General features: G+C 43.9%; 1 protein-coding gene and 2 non-coding genes across 4 annotated transcripts; 1 reads left to right on the top strand and 2 right to left on the bottom strand.

The window, feature by feature from the left end:
• Window positions 1–3,215: 3,215 nt before the first annotated feature.
• Window positions 3,216–23,365, top strand: CUNH8orf76 (chromosome unknown C8orf76 homolog). Of its 2 annotated transcripts, none has more exons than XM_035011857.1 (6): window positions 3,216–3,353; window positions 6,958–7,053; window positions 7,781–7,924; window positions 12,930–13,336; window positions 17,388–17,520; window positions 23,026–23,365. In XM_035011857.1, the coding sequence occupies exons 1-6, from the start codon at window positions 3,237–3,239 to the stop codon at window positions 23,221–23,223; spliced, it is 1,095 nt and encodes a 364-aa protein (XP_034867748.1). In that variant the 5' UTR covers window positions 3,216–3,236; the 3' UTR covers window positions 23,224–23,365. The 2 variants fall into 2 exon arrangements, with proteins under 2 accessions (XP_034867748.1, XP_034867747.1); XM_035011856.1 differs by having other exon boundaries at window positions 12,879–13,336.
• On the bottom strand, window positions 5,569–5,647 carry LOC118015480. Its single transcript, XR_004680647.1, has one exon.
• On the bottom strand, window positions 5,739–5,886 carry LOC118015484. Its single transcript, XR_004680651.1, has one exon.

Below are 23,365 nucleotides of genomic sequence, written 5' to 3'. Positions count from 1 at the left end.
AGCACAACCTAATACATAATAGATGCTCAATAAATGTTGGTTTCTCCCCTCCTTCTCAGAAAGGACCTCAATATGTGACTTAGAACTGAGAAGTTCTCCTGTCTGCTCCTTCTGCCACTTCCTGTCCATTCAACAAGCATCGACTGAGCAGCTCTGGGCCAAGGTCTGCCTGAGGGCTGAGTTTCCAAGAGTGAGAAAGACACCATCTCTAGTTTCCAACAGTCCATAGTGTGATAAAGGCCACAATGGATAACAACATGGAGGAATTAGAGGAAAGAGGAAGGAGAGCTGCCTGGAGGAGGTGATATCTTGCAGTAGGGAACTCAATCACACCCCTTAATCAAAAATCAGATTTTTACAAATAAAAATCTATAAAAACAGATTTTTATCACAACTGACACAATCTTAAACACTTGCAGAATTCCCTTTTACTTCCTAACAGTGCCCAACACCTAGCTTTTCCCAAGTATGTAAGTTGTATTTAATAGTTACAAAGTGCCCTTCTCTCTTATTGGTTTAGTCTCCTCTTTTTATTTTTTATTTTTATTTTTATTTTTTTTTTAAATCCTCTTTTTATTTTTTTAAGTAGGCTCCACACCCAGTGTGGGGCTCGAACTCACAACCCCAAGATTAAGAATCTCGTGCTCCACCTACTGAGCCAGCCAGGCACCCCTTCTTTTTTTTTTCTTTAATATTTTTTAAATTTATAATTTATTTGAGAGAGTGAGTGAACGAGTCTGAGCTGGGGATGGGCAGAGGGAGAGGGAGAAGTAGACTCCCCGCTGAGCAGGGAGGGGCTCAATCCGGGACCCGGGATCATGACCTAAGCCGAAGGCTGACGCTTAACCAATTGAGCCGCCCAGGCACACCTGCACTCCTCTCTTTTAAAAAAAATGACATTATTGGGACACCTGGGTGGCTCAGTCAGTTAAGCGTCTGCCTTCGGCTCAGGTCATGATCCTGGGATCCTGGATCGAGCCCCATATCAGGCTCCCTGCTCATTGGGGAGTCTGTTTCTCCCTCTGCCTGCCACTCCCCCTATTTGTGCTCTCCCTCTCTCTCTCTCTCTGATAAATAAATAAAATCTTTTAAAAAATAAAATAAATAAATAAAAATGACATTATCCTAGGGTCTCTGTATCAAATGAGGCAGTGATTTAAAACTTGGGGTCCAGATGCCAGGTCCTCAATACTGATAGGGGCCTTTGAGCTGTTTTCATTATTGCCAAAGGCCCAATGTTAATCACATTTAACCTTTCCCCAGGTTTCCTGGGGTCCCTAACAGCTACCTCTTTGTTTTCAGCTAAAACCCTAACACAGAATGAGGCAATGCTGGTAGGCTCCGGCTGGGCAGAAGCTTGTATTGGCTGTTATATAGGACTTGGATTCAATTTTTTAAAGGAAAATGAAGCAATTATTAGTTAATTAATGCAGTTTTATTGTGTGCACAAATCCTCCACAAATCCTTCCCTCTGGGGGAAAATAAAGGGTTCTGAGTGGTAAAAAGGCAAGAAACCCGTGAGGTCAGTTATCCTGATTTCAAAGGGCAAAGAACCCTCTCTTACTCATAAACTGCCATGCTGTGCCTTCTTGACCACTGCAGCAGAATATCTGGCTCAGGTAGTTGGGCCAGGAGGAGGCTGGGGTGGGGTGGGGGGGCACAGGACCCAAGAGGGTGGACATTTCAAAACTAAACAGCCTTAAAAAAGAAGAAAAAAACTGAAAAAAGGTTCTCTCTGCCTGCCTTTGGTTTCTTCTTACTTTGCACCTGAAACAGGAATTTTGAATGAACACATTATTACTCACTTGCTATCTGATAGGCACTTTACGTGCATTATTTTAATCAATGCCCATTTCACAAGTTGGGTCACACTGCTAGTGAATAACTGAACCAGGATCATGAACCCAGACAAATCCGGTGCTTGGGGCCCTTTCAACATTATGCTGTATTGTCTTTTCTGCTAGAACAGGGCATATTAGGATTAGGGCAAATATCTCTACCCTCTTTAGACTCCATTACTTCTGGATGATAATATTATGGATACCTCTTTTTCTTCTATTTTTCTATAATTTCTGAATTTTTCCTAATTAGGATTATTACATCTCTGATGGGAAAACAAACTTTCTTCTTCTCCTTCGCCTTCCTCCTCCTCCTCCTCCCCCTCCTCCTCCCCCTCCTCCTCCTCCTTCTAATTCTTCTTCTTCTTCTCCCTTCTGTGGATGAATGCATCAGTAGCTAATGTCTGGAGGCTGTCCTGGAGAAGCCTTCCACTCAAGGCTATTGGATACACAGGCTGGTTCTAGATTTGAGGAATGATCAGTAGAGAGATGGGTTTTGAAACCTTGGGGAGTGGATTATGCTCTCCCAGGATGAGTTCGTGGAATAGAAGACTGGGTTGGAGAAAGAAACTTGTACGACAAATGGTGGAAGAGGAACAGGTGAGTGAGGAGAAATAGGAGGAAAACCAGGGAAAACCTGCTGTGTAATATGTCACAGTAATATTGTGCCGTGCAATATTGACCAGCATTTTGTCAATAATTTCAATTTTCTAGTCTCAAGGAATGTATAAGAACTCTAGTAAATATTAGTTTTAGACTTCTGGAATTTGGTGTTTTTCTCCAGGTAGAATTAATAGTCCTTGATGGAGCATCCAGAGTAAATTCTGTCCTCCGTTCTATAAATGCGTGAATTCTCTGGTCTTTGTTATTGGTGGTGGTGGTGGTGTCTCTTTTTAGAGACAAGGGGACTAGTGATTGGTTTCTGTATTTCCCAGCTCTTAGCCACGGAAAAATGGATCCTAAGCACGTTGCTTAACCTCTCTCGAAACCCCAATAGCTTCATTTGCAAAGTGGGAACCCCTGCGCCCTTCATAAATTGTTGGAAGAGGATACAAAGTGCAAAAAATGTGCTTAACACAGTGCCACGGAGGAATTTTTAAAAAGCTGCCCTGGAGGCTTTTTGATGCGTGCAGGTAAAGACCTCTGGGTCCATCTCCTAAAACGGAGCAGTCAAACACTCTGTCCCCGGCTTCGGTCAGTTTGTGAGTCAGATAGAAGTCTAAGTTCCACCGTGACTCCACGCCCGCAGCCGGCCAAATCCCAGTTTGCCACCCCCCCAAACTACAAGTCCCAGCATGCCGCGCTCTGGCCTTGGCGGCCCCACCCCTTCTGCGTTGGCCCGCACGAGGGCGCCTCTCTAGGCACCGCCCCCTCCCGATCCCCGGCGGCGAGCGCGCCATGGAGACCGGGTGCTGGTTGCTGGGCGGCGAGTTCGAGGACTCGGTGTTCGAAGAGAGGCGGGAGCGGCGGCCTGGACCGCCGGCGTCCTACCGCGCCAAGCGCTGCGAGCCGCAGGTGAGAGGGCGGGGCTTGCTGGCCTCTCTCCGGACCCCGGGCCTGGCCTCCGCGGGTCCCGGGCGGGGAGCGCTTCAAACGCCCGGCTCCCGCGCCGCCGCCCACGGAACCCAGGTCCTCGCGGTGCCGGTGCCCGCCGCCTCGCCCGGCCGGCCCTGCGCCCCCGCAGGCCTCCCCTCCAGTTGTCTTCCCCCTACCCCACGGGGCCGGGGCGTTTCCGGAGCCCCACCCGGTGGGCTCGGCCCACTGGGCCCCGAGCTGTCGGCGATTAACTCGCACGGGGCGTTTGGCGGGTGTCGCCAAGGCTCGCTATCCCGAAATCTTCAGTAACTCTGTGCGCCCTCACTGAATCTGCAGCCGGGCAGTCAGGGGCCCCAGAAATCCGGCCGCCGCCCACTTTGCAAAACTTCTCTGCTCCCCGGACAGCGACGTCCCACCCACGGGCCTGCCCTTGTTCAGTGATTCTCTGAACCCACGTCAGCCCCGCTCGCATGGTCACAGCGTTCAGTTAGGTCCATTTCTTAGAGCACACCTTGAATGCCGCCTCCTCCAGGAAGTATTTTCTGATTCCTCCTTCCGAGCAAATATGTTTGACTTGGAGTGCCCCCCCCTCCCGCCCCCCCGCCATTCAGTTTGTATTACAGCACTTGTCAGTAACCTAAAGCTCTTGGACCCGGAGTGCTAAATGATCACAGGAGAGTGGGGGCTTAACTTTATGTCCTCCAGTGCCTGGCAGTTTTTGTTAATAACAGGAACTCCGTGAATATTTTGAATGTGTTATTGCATGTATGTAAATCTCATCTCATGTGTAAGAACTACAATGCTATGTATCAGAAACTTAACCTGTTTCAGGCACTGTGCTAAGTTCCTTTATTTGTATTGTCTTCATTTTTCCTTAAAACCGTTGTACTTAGGGGGCGCCTGGGTGGCTCAGTCGGTTGAGCGTCAGCCTTCCGACCCAGGGTCCTGGGCTCTCTGCTCAGCGGGGAGCCTGCTTCTCCCTCTGCCTGCCACTCCCCCTGCTTGTGCTCTCTCTCCCTCTGTCAAATAAATAAGTAAAATTTAAAAAAAACAAAAAAAAACCCCATTGTACTTAAAGATGTCAGGTGCTCAGTAATTACTGAATTATGTTTGTTTTATTTAACTTATCTTTTCTCCTTATCACATACATTCTTTCAAAGTTACGGATAGTAGTTGATCATGTAGACTAAAACCAGGAATGGACTTGGGAAGTTATGTGTGCAGCATTAAAAGCCGTGGTTATGAGATAGGACCCTGCATTGCAGCGTTGGCTTTACCACTTGCTTTCCAAGGTGTTAATTCCTTATTTGTAATTTGGGAAAAATAATATTTGCTGGCTCACAGGGTTACTGTGGAGTGAAATGGGTGAGATACTTGGTCAGGTGTGATGTGCTTACACTCACAAAGTAAAATCCAAAGATCACGTGTCTTTAGGATTTGTTTGGTGTTATGATGCTGCTGGTAAACTCAAAGAAGCCTTATTCAAGTCATGTTGATTTCCCTGGGTATAAAACCGGGAGCTTGGGGTAGAAGACTTCTGTTGTCTCTGTGGGACAGAGGTCGGCCTTATCCAGCACTTCACCTCTTTGTTCCAGCCTTGCTCACAGTTCTTCCCTCCTTTCTCTTACCAGGAAGGGGGATTTGAAGTCATCCCTGTTTGAATGGTTGCGGGCCTGCAGGTTATGTGGGAGGATAGAAACAATCATTTGAAAGCCAGTTTTTCTTGATCATTTCCCAGTGGGATCATGAGAATTGCATGAAGGTTTGCAGGTCGGCAGTTCTTGTTCAGCTGGGATCGGCATTGTGACTGGAGAGCGGTAGAGCACGAAGGGAAATTACGGGTTCCGGACATAGACTTGTTGACTTACGTGGTACTTCAGGGACAACAGAAAAACAGCAGTTACCAGCTTTCTTCGCTGTGATGGATCAGGCGAAGGAGAGAAACTTTTACTAAGATAATAGGAGGGTAGTGATACCCAGGCAACACTTTTAGAAATAGAACCAAGCGATTCTGACATGATGGTAGAACCACCACAAATGCAGTTGCGTTTTGATAGCACTTACCTGGGGATAGACTACGTTCAGCCTCAGTATGTTTTACTGTGAGTAAAAGGGAGCTTGACCTGCTACTTTGAGGCTGGAAAAACTGGCACACGGACTGTTTTTTGTTTTTTGTTTTGTTTTGTTTTGTTTTCGGTCTCAGTTCTCAGCACACACTCCATCACCTGGTTCCTAGAACTCAGATTGCGCAGTGGTCACGTCATCATCGACCAGGGCTCACAGTTCAGGGCTCACAGTCAAAGAGGCAGAAACCTCCCTAACTCTCCCTCATCTCCAGCCTAGCCCGCAGCCCCTCATCTCCCCGCCCCGGTCCCCAGCCACACCTCGCCTGAGACGTCTTCATGATCCTCTCAGGCTCCGGGCCAGCGGCGCCGCCAGCAACGGGCCCCGATCATATAAGGAAAATCCTGCGAGCTCATCTGCGTTGCGGGCTACACTGGGGACTCGGGACTCCCTGCCCTCCCACACTCGCTACCCTCCCTCGGACGCCAATCGCCCCCACCCCCGCCCGGCGCCCAGTCTCCGGGTCTCCCCGTCTCCCCCCGTCTCCCCGCGCCTCTCAGGCCCAGGGGCCTGGACCTCGGCCCCTCCGCGCAGCCGCACCCCCGGACTGCTTTTTGTTACACCTGTTTTCTCATCTTAATGTTCTTTACTCACTAACCGAGAAATCCCAGTCTCGCTTTCCTTTCTATCAGTAGAAGAGCGAATAAAGTATTCCAGATGGGCATTTCCTCAGACTTCTCTTCTACAGGTCCTTGGCATTTGATTGGAATGGAAACCTCCTTGTAGCCTTAATTTCAGTCTCTTTGGTTAGATTCTACTTTTTGCTTTTAGGATATTTTCATAAAAGCACTATAAGCAAAGGTAATTCCTTTTTCCTTTGTCCTTTCCATAAAGAGTTGTCAATCCCTGTTCCATCCACTCTAAAAATGTCTCTACAGGGAAACCTGTCTCAGTCTAAAGAAGCAATGGGAACTGTGCTAGTTAAAATGTAGCTTCCCAGGCACCACGACTCCATCTTGAAATGCTTTAGATAGAACCATGTATGTCTGTGCTGCTTTTTCAGTTGAGAGGTTTCTTATTATTGGTATGTTTATTACTCATGATAATTTCAATTTGAAAACTGAGCCATCGCTAAAATTGTCATTCTTCTTGTTGGATGTTTTCCTGTGAGTCTCATCCTAAAGAAATATATATTTTTTTAAGATTTTATTGATTTATTTATTAGAGAAAGCACATGCACAGAGTGTGGGAGAACATGAGTTGGGGGAGGGGCAGAGGCAGAGGGAGAAGCAGGCTCTGGGCTGAGCAGGGAGCCTGATGCGGGGCTCGGATCCCAGGACGCTGGGATCATGACCTGAGCCGAAGGCAGACGCTTAACCGACTGAGCCACCCAGGCGTCCCAGAAGTATGTCAATTTTTGAGGCTTAATCAATTATGAATGGGAAATTGCTTCGACTTGAGTATGAGGGGGAAAAGCATAACTTAATTCTCTATAATATGCTATTTTCACAATTTCTAGTGGTTTTATGAAGAAACAGAGAGCAGTGATGATGTTGAAGCTCTAACTTTGAAGAAATTCAAAGGGGACCTCGCCTACAGACGGCAGGAGTATCAGGTAGAATTCAACATATATAAGGTTGCACTACTTGAAATAGGCTGTTGTTCTATCAGTTATAGCATATTAGTTATGAGCGTGTTGTTTGTGAGGGTGAATTTAATCTTCTGTGATAAGTGTTTGTAATCTCAGAATCCCAAGTTTCTGTCCTTTTCTACATGGCTCTGTATCACTTGTTTTGTTTCCTGTGCCTACAATGTAGCGATCTTTTGGGGATTCTTGCAGGTCTGTTTCCCCAGGTTCTGTATCTCCTCATTCTGTGGGAGCCTCTAGCACAGATGCCCCATGGAGTCACAGGAGCAGAGCACCCCAAAATGTGTGAGAAAAGGGAAGAACAAGTAGATACTAGGTCGCTTTACATATAAAATTTCATTTCTTCTTCACAAGAGTCGTTGTTATTTTGCTGATGAGAGAAGGAAGGTTGTATAGCAAGTTAGTGGCAAAACCAGGATTCAAACCCTGTCTGTTTGGCTCCAAAATGCTCTTCCTACTGTACGGTGTTTCCCATGGTAGTAGTGGTTATATTCTCCAGCCATCTCTTTTCTACCTTTTAGAAAAATAGTACTGACAAATACTCAAGTCTTCCTCAGTTCATTGTAGAGTCGGTTATAATAATATTCTGCCAAGAAAAAAATCATCCCTATAACTGAATCCTTTCTTCTACTATATTTTTGCCTCTCTTTTTATCCCTTCTCTTCATTTCCTTTATTTAACAAATAATTGGCAGAAAGCACTGCAAGAGTATTCCAGTATCTCTGAAAAATTGCCATCTACGAATTTTGCCATGAAAAGGGATGTCCAGGAAGGCCAGGTTCGGTGTCTGGTTCACCTGGGAAGGCACACAGAAGCATTGGAGATTGCTACAAACTTGGTAAGTGGTTTCACTGCTTACATTCCTTTCGCTTTCCTGGGATTGTTAAATAGTTTGTTTTCTAAAACAAACAAACAAACAAACAAACTTGCTAGCAGCAAAATCTGTGGGTTTGCTTAAGTAGAAGAAAATCTTCAGTGGTATAAGAACTTTATAATGATGAACAGTTCGGAGCTCTAGACAGTCATTTTCTTGTAATATTTTTTTTTTCCTGTGTTATGCTCAAAATTCTTCATTGCCTGAAAATCTCATTTGTAAAAAAAAGGTTTTACTCTTGTTAGGAGTAAGTGTTCAGAGTAGGAGGATCATCAGTAATGTTTTTCTCTTTAAATTTTTTTTTTTTAAGATTTTATTTTCCAAAATTTCTATAATGAACATGGATTACTTTTGTAAACAGGAAAAAAATTACCCAAAAAACCCTAAATATCATACTAAGCCAAGCTTAACAGCCTTTTTTTATTCTTAAATGGAATTCGCAGAATCCTTTTTTAAAGGGGTAAAGAAAAGCAGTTATTTGCAATTCTAGATTCTGCTTGTTTTTGTTTTCAGATGAAGGCATTTTTATTTACTTCTGGTTTTTCTGTGTTTAAGTTTTATATGAAGATTGGTCTAAGTTGACCAGTCTTAGTTTATAGATGACCAGTTTTCTTCCTCAGAGGGAATTAATGAGGGACCCAGACACTGATCTTGAACCCTGCAGATCAGGCTGCTGGTCAGCCTAAAGTATGCATGCAATTGAACCGTCCTCCTCCATCTCATTAACTAAGAAAAATCCCTAAATTTACTTGCCGATGGGGTTCATTGCCTGCGACCTCAGCCTCTTGCAGTGAGAGCAAACCTTAGAAATTGTCTTTGGGACGTGGAAAACAAGCTGCGTCTTGTTCTTTTTCTCCCCTCTAATAAATGTGCGTTAATTCTCAAGCTGGAAGGTAAGATTACCTTGTTCAGGAAGCACATGGCCCAAACAGTGAACTTGGTGTTTAACAGCGTAAACAGCGTTCATTCTCAGTCGCCCGGGTCTGCAAATTAGCCGCAGCGTTGGCCCTTTTGGTACCTTTTTCTAGACATCAGGCCCCCATCCTTCGTTCCTGTTCTGTGCTCTCTTGTCACCTCTCTTCCTGGCATCTCTTGCACGTCACTGCTCTGCTCCTCCCTGCCTAACCTACAGAAGGTGGTGGCAGTGTTAGCGTCTGGATCATTCCTGTGGTTCCTTCCAGCTTCAGAAGTCTGTTTCTGCGGCTCAGAGAAACATCTGTTGCCTGTCAGCAGATGCCAGGTGTCCAGAGCTTGGGATGATACGAAGCACGAGGAAGGACCAGTCAGAAGACCTCCAGCTCCCCTGGCAGGACTGAGAACTGCCCATCAGGCTTCTAGGCACCCTGTTGGGGAAGGAACCAGCAGTGTAGGCCCATGGGTCTCCCCCTTTTTTGGGTCTCTTCACATGATTTCAGTGGAGCCTACCAATTTTGCAGTTTCTCACTGCTTGGTACCCCGGGTTTTGTTTTATTTTTAAAATTTCTTCCCTTGGGGCGCCTGGATGGCTCAGTTGGTTAAGCGACTGCCTTCGGCTCAGGTCATGATCCTGGAGTCCCGGGATCGAGTCCCACATCGGGCTCCTTGCTCAGCAGGGGGTCTGCTTCTCCCTCTGACCCTCTTCCCTCTCCTGCTCTCTGTGTCTCATTCTCTCTCTCTCAAATAAATAAGATCTTAAAAGAAAAAAAAATTAAAAAAAAAAATTTCTTCCCTAATTACAGACCTTTCTGTTTTGTTATTAGCTCTGTCCTGTTTCTGTTTTTGTCTCGGTAGTTATCGTCCTTTCGTGTTCTGTGGGGGACAGGTCGGTATACAGCATTGAACAAAATAGCTCGTCCTGGAGTGCCTGTTGGGATATGAACACGTTATGCTCACAACTTCTTTTTTTTTTTGAGATTTTATTTATTTATTTGACAGAGAGAGACACAGTGAGAGAGGGAACACAAGCAGGGGGAGTGGGAGAGGGAGAAGCAGCCTTCCCACTGAGCAGGGAGCCCGATGCAGGCTCGATCCCAGGACGCTGGGATCACGACCTGAGCCGAAGGCAGATGCTTAACGACTGAGCCACCCAGGTGCCCCTATGCTCACAACTTCTAATTCATCTCTCTTCTTCATGATTTTTGGACAAAATTTGTAATAGAACTTACTTATATTTTATTTCTTATTTAAATAATGAAACATCTTACAGTAACTGATATGCTTATGTGATAAGCTGTGGTTAAGGACATTGCTTTCCTACGGTAAATGACTCTTTTAAATGTGTGCACTCTACAAACATTGATTTCAGTCTCACCATGTGCCCGGTTCTGGGTTCAGTGCTAAGGTGACAGATGAAGCATATCCATACCGTGCACATACACTGTTCATCTAGAGGGAGAATCCTAAGCCAGCTAGCAAGCGTCAACTCTTCTAAAGTACCCTTCATTCTTTGCCTTCTGGTATGGCTGACTGTAGCTCTGCTCCTTACTAGCTGTGTGACTTCAGGCAGGTTCCCTAACTTCTCTGTTGTGACTCAGTTCCCTCTTCGATGAAATGCGGATAATGGTGGAATCCATTTTAAAGGATTGTCATGAGGATTAAGTGAGTAAATCGCTTAGAATAGTGCCTGGCATATGTTCGCACTCAATAAATATTTTAACTCTTGTCATCATTACTGCATTTCAGAAGGAGTTGCATTATTTTGGAAAAATAACACGAAGTCATTTAAATGGAATTTAATTTCCAGAGAGTTATTTACTATTTATGCTGTAAAAACCCTCCCATCAAAATTATGGTTTGGGGGCACCTGGGTGGCTCAGTTGTTAAACGTCTGCCTTTGGCTCAGGTCATGATCCCAGGGTTCTGGGATCGAGTCCCGCATCGGGCTCCCTGCTCAGCAGGGAGTCTGCTTCTCCCTCTCCCTCTGCCTGCCGCTCTGCCTACTTGTGCTCTCTCTCTCTCTGTCAAATAAATTAATAAAATCTTTAAAAAAAAAAAAATCATGGTTTGTATGTAACAGCCTCTACCCCAACATACATTCTCGATATGAAATGTTATTAAACAGCATAAAGCACTATAGACTAGTTGCAGAAGAAAGGTAGCATTTCTTAAAATCTGTATGTGTTGTTCTCCTTATAAATAAAAGACATGAAGATTAATTAGTTACTGAACATGTGTTATGTCCAAGGGGCTATGCTCTGTACTAGGAATTCAGCAATGAACAACAACAAAAAAAAATGAGAGAAGTCAAAAGGCAAGAAACAGATTCTTAACTATAGAGAACAAACTGATGGTTACCAGAGGGGAGGGGAGTGGAGGTGGGGGATGGGTGAACCTGGTGATGGGGATTAAGGTTTGTGCACTTTTGATGAGCAGAGGGGCATGTATGGAGGTGTTAAATCACTATGTTGTACACCTGAAACTAACATAACACTGTATGTTAACTAACTGGAATTTAAACAAAGTAAAAAAAAATTGTAGAAGTTTTCTGAAGGGAAAACTTCAGAGAAGAATTTTATGTGTGGTCAGAGCTGACTGAGGTTGAAATAAATGAATTTTAAAAAGTAAAACAAAAACCCCTTTTGGAATCTAATGGTCTGTTAGGAAGGACAGAATACAAAACAATAGTATGAATAAAACCAGATGTATTCTGTCGTTGGGAAGGTGCAGTATCACCAGATAGGTCACATGGAGCTTTATTTTCTATATTATCACTTAATATATAAATATTTAGATTCTCCCCAAGCTTTCACTCACTGGCCTGTTTCTTCAGGCTGCATACTGGGTAGTTTTACTTGCATTTCTCGCCCATTGTAGTTGGGCGCAGGAGCTTGATCTGGATACTAGTAGGCCAGGTTTTCTTTAGGCTTAAAATTAACTGAAAGGTAATTTTAGTCTGCCATCTGCTCTCCACAGACTAACGTAGAAAAAGAAGCCTTGTTTTCCCTAACCCACAGGGCTTTTGCCATATGTCAAGTTAGGCAAGAGGTGGTGGCTCTGGTTAAAGAGACTTGAAAAGCATTTTCTGATCAGAAGGAAACCAAGCAACCCTTTCTGGCCAAAAATAATTGGCCTTGGTAATGGTTACCAGGGACGGCATTTGGATTCAATTATGATGCCTCATGAAGCACTGAGAGCTTCAGGGCTATCCTGTTTAAGATGTCTAAGCCAAGTCAAATTTGGAAATGGAGTCCATTTGAATCCTCAAGGAAACTGCCATTTGGATTATTAGGAAGCCTGGAATATTAAAATGGAACCATTACCCCAGGGTAAACAAAAGTTGGCTTGGGTCTTTCAGCTGTCTGGCTAAGACAATAAAGATTACAATAAAAATTGAAGATAAACTGACATTTATGATTTGGGTGCTGAATTTTGTCAGGCCACTGTCACATGAATTATGCTATGGTTATGACAGGATGTTTGGGAATGTCTGGTGGTTATTTTGGTCGGTAGTATGTGTTTCTCTAGGTTTATAGCTTCAAACAGTTGTCTCTACTTGTAGCTATTGAAAGATACGTCTAATTTACAACATACGCAACTTGGGTTTTTAGGCATCTCCATTTTTACGTGGAAAACGTTCCACAGTTTAAAGTTTTTTTTTTTTTTTTTTTTAAAGATTTTATTTATTTATTTGAGACAGAGAGCATGAGAGGGAGGGGGGTCAGAGGGAGAAGCAGACTCCCTGCCGAGCAGGGAGCCCGATGCGGGACTCGATCCCGGGACTCCAGGATCATGACCTGAGCCGAAGGCAGTCGCTTAACCAACTGAGCCACCCAGGCGCCCTTAAAGTTTTTAACACTTGGGCATCTGGCTAGCTGAGTCGGTAGAGCATACAAGTGTTGATCTCAGGGTTGTGGGTTCGGGCCCCACACTGCGTATAGAGATTGCTTAAAAATAGAATCTTAAAAAAATAATAAAGTTTTTAATTGTTTTTTCTCCTTAGGAAAATAAAGCAACTAACACAGACCATTTAACCACTGTGCTCTACCTCCAGTTGGCTATTTGCTCAAGTCTGCCGAACTTGGAGAAAACAGTTCTCTGCCTACAGAAACTAATTTCTTTGCATCCGTTTGATCCTTGGAACTGGGGCAAATTGGCAGAGGCTTACCTGAATCTGGGGCCAGCTCTGTCAACATTGTGTGCGTCATCTCAGAAACAGAACAATTTCACCTCTAGTGACAAAACTATCAAATCCTCCTTTCCACACTCAGGAAAAGACTGTCTTTTGTGTTTTCCTGAAACGTTGCCTGAGAGCTCTGTGTTTTCTATGGAAGCAAGCAGTAGTAATAACCAGAAGAATGAGAAAGCTTTGAAAAATATTCAAAACTGCGTGGCAGAGAAGAGAGAAGCAGAGTTGCTAGAGACTCAGATGAAAGCATGTGCCTCTTTTATACGAACCAGGTAAGTGAAGAATGGATTAAACAGCACACGGTACTAGGCCCAGGGTAAAGGTGTGATTTTTCTAATTTTAAGCTTCAAAAAGTCCTAGGATAGACATTTGGCTTGTTTTTGAGATTTTTTTTCCCCTATGGTCTAGATGGAATCCTTTGAACATGTCCTTTTAGTATGTAAGATTTAGAAACAAAACTGTTATTTGCTCAAGAATATGATTTGTATCATCACTCAAGATAAAATGTTAAAATTGGAAAACATTAAAATTAGGCAAAGAAAATTAAATGTATAAAACATTGACAAAGGGGAAGAGGTATTTTAAACCAGGAATTTTTCACTTGTAGGTTCCACAGAGATCTACTAAAGACAAAAATTGGCTCTTGTGTTTGGATCACTATTGACAATATGAATAAACAATGTTTAACTCATTCTACAGAGAATCCCCATGATTTAGGGACTCCAAACACTTTAAATCCATAGTTATAAGAGTTTAAGGGAAAAGGGAACATACACTTGACCAAATTCTATACTTTATGAGAGAAACAGATTCTCTTAGGTCTCAGGTGATGCCAAAAGAGTGTTGTTGTTATTATTGTTTTTAACTCTGGAGAATTCTAGAAATATTAACAGTGAGGCTTACTGAGAAATGCTATCTATGAAGCAAATTGTAAACTTTATTCAGCAAATGTTTAGTGTTGACTACATTACTTTGATTCAGAAGTACATTGAACCAGTGGTATGCTGGGCACATGCTGGGTGCTGGGATCATAAAGATTCTTAAAAAGACGCCCTTTTAGCGGCGCCTGGGTGGCTCAGTTGGTTGAGCATTGGCTCTTGATTTTGGCTTGGGTCATGATCTCTGGGTCATGGGATCAAGCCCTGAGTCGGGCTCCCCGCTCAGCAGGGAGTCGGCTTGAGGATTCTCTCTCTCCCCTGCCCCTCCCCCCGCTCATGCTCTCTCTCTCTCTAAAAATAAGGAAGTCTTTTTTTTTTTTTTAAAGGCCCTTTCCTTACACCACTCAGTGTGCTGAGGACAGTACACGTGTGGCCAGTGACAGGTGGCCCGGGCACTAACGGGGCATTGGTAGCAGGAGCAGACCCCTACGGAGCTGTCCACTGTAGCGGGAAGAAGAAAGCTTTACTGGGGGAGCGACGCTTCTGCCAGATGTTTCTGGGAACCTTCATCAGCTATAGAGAGAAATGTGTACTGGAGCTTTGTATACGTTGTTTCATTTTAATCCTCCCCCTCCGTGGGGCGGTCGTTGGCACCCTCTCGTAGAGACCAGGGAACTAACTCAGCATTACGCCGAAAGTGGCACAGCCATGAAATGCTGCCATGACTGGGACCCCGGCCTCTGAGTCCACAGCTTGTGTGCTTTCCGGGGCATCTTGCTGACTCTGGACCATTCCCCAGATGAGAAGAGGCAGGCTAGGTAAAGTGGAGGAAAGCACAGCCTGCGGATGGAAGGGCCGCTGGGGCGCAGGGTCGTCCCAGAGCAGGTGCGGTGACAGCAGCCTTGATGGTGGAGCCAAGAGGGGGCCGCAGACCGCGATCCAGGATGACACGGTGGGGGGTGGGGGAGTCAGGGCTCACCGTAAGCAACCTAATAGATTGTTACTGAGTGAACGGGTGTGGCCCCTCCCCTTGCTAGTGGTCTGGCCTTGCACAAATTACTTAAACTCTCTGCTCTCTGTTTCCTTCATCTTCATCTTCATGGAGAAAGGGGGAAATGCCTTGTCCATGGGGTGGTTCGAATTCACGTGTCTGAGCTCTTGGTGTAGTGCCCAGTACACGGTCAGCATTCAGTAAAGGCTGTACTTCTGTTAGCCTAAGATGTTAAATGTCATCTTGAAGGATTTGGTCCTTATGCTGAAGGCCTGAATAGTATTTGAAGGTTTTAAATGTCCAAGCGGTGTGATAAGAGCTGTGATTTCGAGAGAGAGATCTGGTGGCTGGGAGGGGATTTTGGAGGAAGGAGTTGGGATCCCGAGACACCAGTGAAGGAGCTGTAGAGTCATCGGTGGGTGTCGATGAGGATCTGACCTAGGATAGTGCACTGGTAATAAAACGAGGACATGGACATCACTGCAGGATGGGATAGACGGAACCTGGTGACCAGCTGAGGGTGTGGGAAAGACAGGGAGGGGAGAGTCCAGGACGAGTCAAGAGTCTACCTTGGGTGTATGGGTGGATGGTGGTACCTTTTGAGGAGACAGGACACACAGGAGGAGGAGCAGAGCAGACTTCGGGTGAAAGTAAAGATTTTGGTTTAATGTGCTGAGATTCAAGTACCTATAGGACATCCCGTTGGAGCTTTTCCCTAGGACGAGTTGAGCTCAGAAGAAGGGAGCTGGAGATGAAGGAGTTTCAGGAAGGAGATGAGCAACCAGATGATGGTGAGAAGTCAGGTAGGATTGACTCTGAGGAGAGGATTTGAAAGTGAGGAGGTCATTTGCAGCCCTTGAGAAGGCAGTTTGAGTAGCAGTGGGTGACAAGGCATAGGGCAGAGGGCTGAATGAACATGAGACGGAAGAGGCAAGTGTAAGCTATATTTTCAAGTACTTTCAGGAGCAAGAGGGGAAAGCAAGGACATCAAAGATAAAAGGAGTCACAAATGTACATGCTTCCAGAGGTCAGGTAGGTAACATAAGCAGGTTTGAGTGAGTCGGGGGAATGTGGGTCAGAGCATGCTCTCGTACCAGACTCTCCGGTGACTTCCCATTGCCCGAACATAAATGCCCTGCTTCTTTCCATGGCCTGCGAGATGTTGACCTTTCTCATTTACTACAGTTTTTTGTCTCTCTGTTTCAGCCACAGTGATCTTCATGATTTTCAAACACATTAAGCTAATTCATGTGTCAGGGCCTTCTTCCCCCAGATATTGTGGTGGCTGGCTCATCATTTGGTCTTAGCTTGAGTGGTAACTCAGAAAAGCCTTCCTTCACTGCTCCACCTGAGGCAGATACTTTATCCACCCTGCTTGGATTTTTTTTTTTTTTTTTTTGCACAGCACTCCTCACTACCTGAAATCATCTTATTTGTGATCTCTCTCCTTCCATTCCATGAAGCAGGAAGCTGTTTTGCCTACCAGTATCTCCCAATACCTAGAGTAGTGAGTGGTCCATTCAAGACATGAAATGAGTGAACAGGAGAGCTGAGTGCTAGTGGGAATAGCAATAGGGACCAGTGAGGCCTGAGGGAAACTGGAAAATCTACACATTGAATATTTTTTTGAAGATTTATTTTTTTATTAGAGAGAGAGAGCGCGCCCGCGAACGTGTGAGTGCGCAGGAGCCTGGAGAGGGGCAGAGGGAGAGGAATGAATCTCAAGCAGACTCCCTGCTGAGCACAGAGCCCGATGCGGGGCTCGATCTCACCACCCCGAGATCATGACCTGAGCCGAAATCAAGAGTTGGCTGCTCAACAGACTGAGCCACCCAGGCGTCCGCACATTCAGTACTTTAAAAAAAACAATGAAGAGAAGGAGCCATGTGGCAAGGACAGGAGGGAGGAGGAAAGAGAAGACCAGGTTATGCTTATGATGGGAAGTTAGTGGTGAGGCAGTCCAAGGAGGTCACCAGAGGCTTGTCAAAGATTTGACCCTGCTTCTGGTAATTAAAGTATGCTGGAGGATCTAATTAGTCCTTGAGGTCGAGTGGCTGTGGGTTCGGGGGGATTTCAGGGGTCACAGAACACTGACTTCAAAGGAGCACATCCCGACATTTTGTGAGGAGGAGCCTTTGATTGGGAAGCTTGTCCTTTTCACTCCAAATTGTTTGTGCTTTCAATCACTTGACTTCTACAGGAAGCCCTTTTGAGGTTTTTCTCCCTAAAGATTTCTTTGAGAAGCATTGGTCTATGAATTTTAGAAAAGATGACTCTCCAATGCAGTTTGCTCAATTTGCTCAAGTGGGAAGCTTTAGGGATTCAAATGAAGGTGAGTACCTTCCTTGAGCCTAGTTGGATTCCCATCCAGCCCAATACCTGTGCTCTCTGCGAACATTTCCTCACTGCTTTCCCTTCCCTGTTGCACACACGTTGGGACTTACTGTTTTTCAGGCTCTTGCTTCAGCTCACCCAGCCTCAGCAAACATCATTTGCTTTGGAGAGGAACTTAAGGACTCAGCAGGAAATTGAAGATAAAATGAAAGGGTTCAGCTTCAAAGAAGACACTTTGCTGTTGATAGCTGAGGTGGGTTTATGTGAACCAAGGCAGCAGAGGTATTTTTCCTGGCTCCAGTACCGTTTTTTAAAAAATAGCCGAATCTCCTCTACTAAGGGACTTTTTCCCTGCTTTACGTGCCTTTTGATCACTTAATCCGCGAAAGCGGCCTCTTCGTCATCTTTCTCCTGCAGGGTGCTAGGGGCGGGGGCTGTTTCATTTTCCTGTCCGTGCTTGTTAGTACCTGCCTGCTTGCACATCATAAATGCCCAGTTATTGTTTTTTGAGTGCTGATTAAACGAATGAATGAATGTTGACATTTCTTGCAGCATTTCTGTACGTTTTTCCTTCATTTGTCCTCATAACACTCAGAACAGCCTGTGGGGACAGGTGGAGCTGGGAGCGAGGCTCAGACAGGTTGGCACCTGCCCCAAATTTTAAGCTGCAGAGCTAGACTGGAGCCTGGCCCACTACAAGTCCGTTTTCTTTCTGTTCCACCTTTCTGCTACCTTGATGGTTGCAGAGAAATTCAAATGTCAGGGTTTTTGGGTTTGTTTTTTTTTTAACCTTTATTAGTTTTTTTTTAAAAGCGATGTTGAAATTACTTAAGATAGCATTTGGAGATTATCTGTGTTTGTATTTAAGTTATTCACACTAGTTCCTGTTAGTATGTGACTGAAACTTGATAGTTCAGGTGCTTTTCCCATGAAATAAGTCTATATCCATATCCATCCTAACATCATTCTTTCAAGAAATACTTATTGCTCATCTAAATTGCCAGGCTTCTTTCTTCCTTCTCTAAACTAAGCGCCCACTTGGACCCCTTTTCCCTCTTATGGGACCACATTCTCCTATCGCTTTTCTCTGAGCCTCTTTCAGCCTTTCCTTTGAGCCCATAAACATGCGCAGCGGATAGCCTGTCCCTCTTAAGTTTACTGTGTAGCCTTTCCTTAGTCTTTGTTTTCCTTCATCTTTCTGGTGTCCATAGCTGTTGGCCACCTGCTTTTTGTTTACTCTTCCCTTTACTTCCGAGGGACCATAGCAGTCTGATTTTCTCCTGTATTCTTAATATTCCTCTGCCTCTTGGAACTTCCTAGTTTCCTGTGTCTTAAGTCATGACATTCTCTGAGGTTCCACTTAAGTTCTCTGTTCTCTCTGCCATCTCCCACCGACATCATAACCACACTCATGGCTTCAGTTGTCACCTCTGGGTTGGTATTACCCTCTAATCTATATCTCTAGTCCCATCTCTGAAACACTAGTCTCACGTCTCAGACTAGTTACCTCCTAAGTGACTCATCTGAAATGATTGATGATCCTGCTATCACTTCAGGTACAAAGTGTCTAAAATGGAGCTGCTCATCAAAACACTTTCCGATCAGTCTTCTGTCAGTATCTAGCAGAGAGGAGTTGGAGAGAACCATCTCTTCATTCTAGACTTTGTTTTTTTCATCAGTTCTGTCTGTCATTCTTTTATCCAGAGCTGGGACCTCGCTAGCTGGGGGTCATCTCCTCTCCAGTCTCACCTCTAGCAGGCACCCAGCCGCCCTTCCTTCAGGCCCACCTTCCATTTCTCTTGCACCACCAGCACCCTCGTCCTTACGACCTCGTGCCCGGCTCACAGTGACCTCCTGGCTCGGCTCTCCTCGCTTCCTTGCTCTCTCCCCTCAGATCCGTCTGAAACCATGCTGCTGCTGGGTTTACCTCACAGCATCGCTTTGAGCATATTACCTGCCTGCTCAAAAACTCAGCATGTGTGTCCCCATCACCTTGGAGGTCAGGTCTCGTTTAGGTGCCTCCACATGATATCCAGGCCCTTCCAGAGAGTAACTCCAAACTTAGGACCTCGTAATTCCTTACACAAATCTTTTGCATCCTCTAGATTCATCTGCCACGTCTAACAGCCTTGCCATGGGTAGTCTCATCTCCACCCACTGACTGTATTCCCATCCTCAGAGACCCCGCCAAAGTCCCACATCCTTTAGGAAGCTTTCCCCAAACATTCCTGTCTGTGGCAAGGACTCCCTCCTCTGAGCTCAGGGAGAGTCAGTGCTTGAATAGATAGCACTTTGCCACCCCCCACCCCCCACAAAATACAAGAATATGTCTTACCTTTTCAACTAGATTTTAGGTTTCCTTATAAGTAAGGTTATCCTTACAAAGAAGACATTCTCCTTACCATGTTCAGTGTGTCTGTGGACTGCATGGAATAGTAGTTCTCCACCCGGACAATGCATATGAAGTACCTGTGGAGCTTTTTAAAAAAGACAAATGTCTGGGCCCTCATTGGGATTATAATGTACATTTCATTTTGTGCTCTGTTAATCTTACTTCGTGACATGAGCATGATCCTGTGTCCTTAAATATCCATTGATTGCATACTTTTTGTTTTTCTTTTTATCGTTGTTTTATTTGAATTAGGATCTAGGGGTACCTGGCTGGCTCAGTCGGTAGACCATCCAACTCTTGATCTCAGGGTCGTGAGTTCAAGCCCCACGTTGGGTGTGGAGCCTACTTACAAAAAAAATTAAAGGATCCATATAAGGTCCACAGACTGTATTTGGTTCTTCTGTCTCTTATATCTCTTTTATTCTGTAGCAGCTCCCCTTCTCTGCTTTTTTTAAGATAAAAAATATATATAACATAAAATTTGCCATCTTAATCATGGTTTAGTATACAGATCATTAATTACATGCACAGTGTTGTGCAACCATCAGCACTATTTCCAAAATTTTTTCACCATCCCAAACAAACTGTGTAACCATTAAGCAATAATTCCTATTTCCCCCTCCCTCCCAACCGCTAGTAACCTCTAATCTACCTTCTGTGTCTATGAATTTGCCTATACTAGATATTTCAAATAGTGGAATCCTATCTATAATATTTGCCCTTTTATGTCTGGCTTATTTCACTTAACATAATGTTTTCAAGGTTCATCCACATTGTAGCATGTGTCCGAACTTCGTTCCTTTTTATGGCTGAATAATATTCCACTGTATGTACATACACACCACATTTTGTTTATCCATTCATCTGGTGAATGCCACTTGGATCATTTCTGCCTTTTGGCTATTGTGAAGAATGCTGCTGTGAACTTTGGCGTACAAGTATCTGTTTGAGTTCCTGATTTAAATTCTTCTGGATATATACCTAAGAGTGGAATTTGGTGGGTCAATGGTGATTCTGTTTAACTTTTGGAGGAATTGCCAAACTGTACATTTCACTTTATACTCTGTTATTTTTACCTAACATTGTGATGTGATCGTGACCCTGTATCTTTATTTTTTTTTAAGATTTATTTATTTATTTTAGAGAGAGTGCACACATACTAGGGAGGGGCAGAGGGACAGGGAGAGAGAAACTCAAGCTGACTCCGCACTGAGCGCAGGGTGCACAGCCCGATGTGGGGCTCGATCCCATGACTGAGATCCCAACCTGCGTCAAAACCAGGAGTTGGACTCTCAACAGACTGTGTCACCCAGGGGCCCTAGCCCCATATCTTTAAATATCATTTGAGTATGTGCTTTTTAATGGCTGGATAGTAGTCCAGTTAAAACTTTTGATGAGCTATCATTTATTTATTTAAGTCCTCTATATTGAACATTTAACAGATATAAAGTACCTACTTAATAAGTTATTTCTTTGCAAAAAAATCAGTGTATTTGTTCCTTTTAGCATAGACTACTAGGAATAGAATCACTAGGTTAAACTATACAAACATTTTAAAGACTTGAAGCTCATTTCCAAATTGTGATTCAAAAAGGCTGGTTCAATTTACATATCATATATAAGAATACTGATTTTCCTTCTCCAGTCCTAGATATTAGGTTGAACCATGTGAAATTGTCAATAGTTGATCATTTTGACCTATAGAAACAATTTTATACCTATTAACTTATTTTTCAAAATCTGTGATTTGATTGGTGAAAATGGCTCTTTTTAGTGTTAATTTACTTACTTGGTTACTCTTAAGATGAACAGTTTTTTCATATGTTTATTGGCCATTTATATTTTGTGAAATACCTAGTCATGCTTTTTCTTCATTATTCTATTTGTATGTTTCTGTTTTTCTTAATAGTTTTTTAAGAGCTCTATACTAGGCTTACTAACCTTTTATATGTTGCAGTATTTTCTGAAGCTTACGATTTTTTTGATATATAGAAGTTTACATTTTTTTATATGGTCAAATATTTTTGCAGATATTTTGACAGCTGTGAATGATGCACCTGCTAATCCCTCTTTTTGGGATATTGCATTATTTGGATATTACTATTATTCAGTTCTCTTTTTTATTAAAAAAAAAGGCTTTTGGTGTTATATCCCAGATTTTAAAACACTACATTTCATTGAGTCCCAGAAATTATCAGTTGTAAGACACATCATTATTTGATGGGCCAGTAAGAGAAAAGTAAGATGCCATCCATGCTGTGCCACACTGGTGTTGTAAGGTACCTCTTGATGTCAGAGCTGTTAAAACACAAAACAAAAATTGTCTCAGAATTGATGAAAAAAAAGAATTGATGAAAGTACCAAGCTTTAATAAATGCTGACAGTTGCCTGGTTAAGCTGCTCACCTCATTAGCTCTTGCCTCAAATCATAAGTAGTCTTTGAAGATTTAAAGTCAGTGGAAACCATTCTTGAATGGGTTTCTAATGCATTATAATTTGAGTGTTCATGAACACATTGGATCTCAGGGTTTTCAGGAAACTTAGACATCATCTAATCCAAATCCAAGTGACTTAAATTCCCTTTACAGCATCCCTGCCAGAGGGCTCCCTAACCTTTTGTGCCAACGATATGAAATGTGTTGGGACTTGATTTTAGGTCACTGTCCTTACCAAAGATGGGCTGATCACTTAGCGGGTTCAGGTGCAAGCTTTCCACAACTTAACTTTTGCATGTCTTAGCAGAGAAACGAACACAAGATCTGGGCCTGATTCTGACCAGTAGGGAGCAGTGTTTTGCCTTCAGAGGGCAGGCCAGCTCCTCCGGTCCTGGATGGAGTCTCTCTGGGTCAGGAAGGGGTAGGCCCAGCTACCTGCTACTCGCCTGTTGGCTGCCTGTGACTTCTCTGGGAACTTCTAAGAGGAAGAATCTGTGCCCCCACCCCACCCCCAGCAGCAGTATTCTGCCCAGGCTCCGCTTTCTGGTTATTTTAGGAGGAGGAGAAGCACTCGTAGATACGTTCTTGCCAGCAGAAGATGATCTTTGATTTAAGAATGTTGACCGGGCACTCTCTGTAGGCTGAATAGCTGCCACATTAGTATTTCAGTGATTTGTTCACTCGGGGGGAAGATAAGAGGAGAAATATGGGGTATTTTACCTATGTACTCCTTGGATCGCTACTTCTGAACAAACCTCTTTTCAATATGTTAGAATCCTCTGGCTGCTGAAGTATTTCTGCTGGTTTTTTTTGTTTTGTTTTGTTTTTTGGTATGAAATCCTTTACCCTTGATGAATAGCATAGTCTTCCACTCCACGTCTGCTGCCCCTTTTTATTGGGATAGTTTTTTGTGTTTTTTTTTTTCTCGCAGGTTATGGGAGAAGATATCGTCCCAGAAAAAATAAAAGATGAGGTTCACACAGAGGTGAAATGTGTTGGCTCTACAGCCCTGACCGCCTTGGTGATTGCATCTTCGAAAGAATTTGAAGACAAGTGGTTCAGAAAGATCAAAGACCACTTCTGTCCCTTTGAAAATCAGTTCCATACAGAGATACAAATCTTGGCTTAGTGGTCCCTTTAAAAACAAAAGAAAACATCCTGTACTGTTTTAATTGTCCTTGTTTATTTCATACAGAATCCACTGCTAATCATGGAATATAGTGAATTTAAAAGTGATTGTTTTATAAAAACAGCTTCTCTTCCAGATTATT

Source organism: Mirounga leonina, unplaced genomic scaffold (genome assembly GCF_011800145.1).
Source record: "Mirounga leonina isolate KUSES-001 unplaced genomic scaffold, KU_Mleo_1.0 Mir_165, whole genome shotgun sequence".
Taxonomy (NCBI): Eukaryota; Metazoa; Chordata; class Mammalia; order Carnivora; family Phocidae; genus Mirounga; species Mirounga leonina.
This window is presented reverse-complemented; position numbering and strand designations above follow the sequence as displayed.

Bases quoted from the DNA above. Each gene is read 5' to 3' on its own strand.
- CUNH8orf76 (XM_035011856.1), top strand. From the start codon at position 3,237: ATGGAGACCGGGTGCTGGTTGCTGGGCGGCGAGTTCGAGGACTCGGTG. The intron at 3,354-6,957 runs GTGAGAGGGCGG...CACAATTTCTAG, and splicing joins CCAAGCGCTGCGAGCCGCAG to TGGTTTTATGAAGAAACAGA. The intron at 17,521-23,025 runs GTGGGTTTATGT...TTTTTCTCGCAG, and splicing joins CTTTGCTGTTGATAGCTGAG to GTTATGGGAGAAGATATCGT.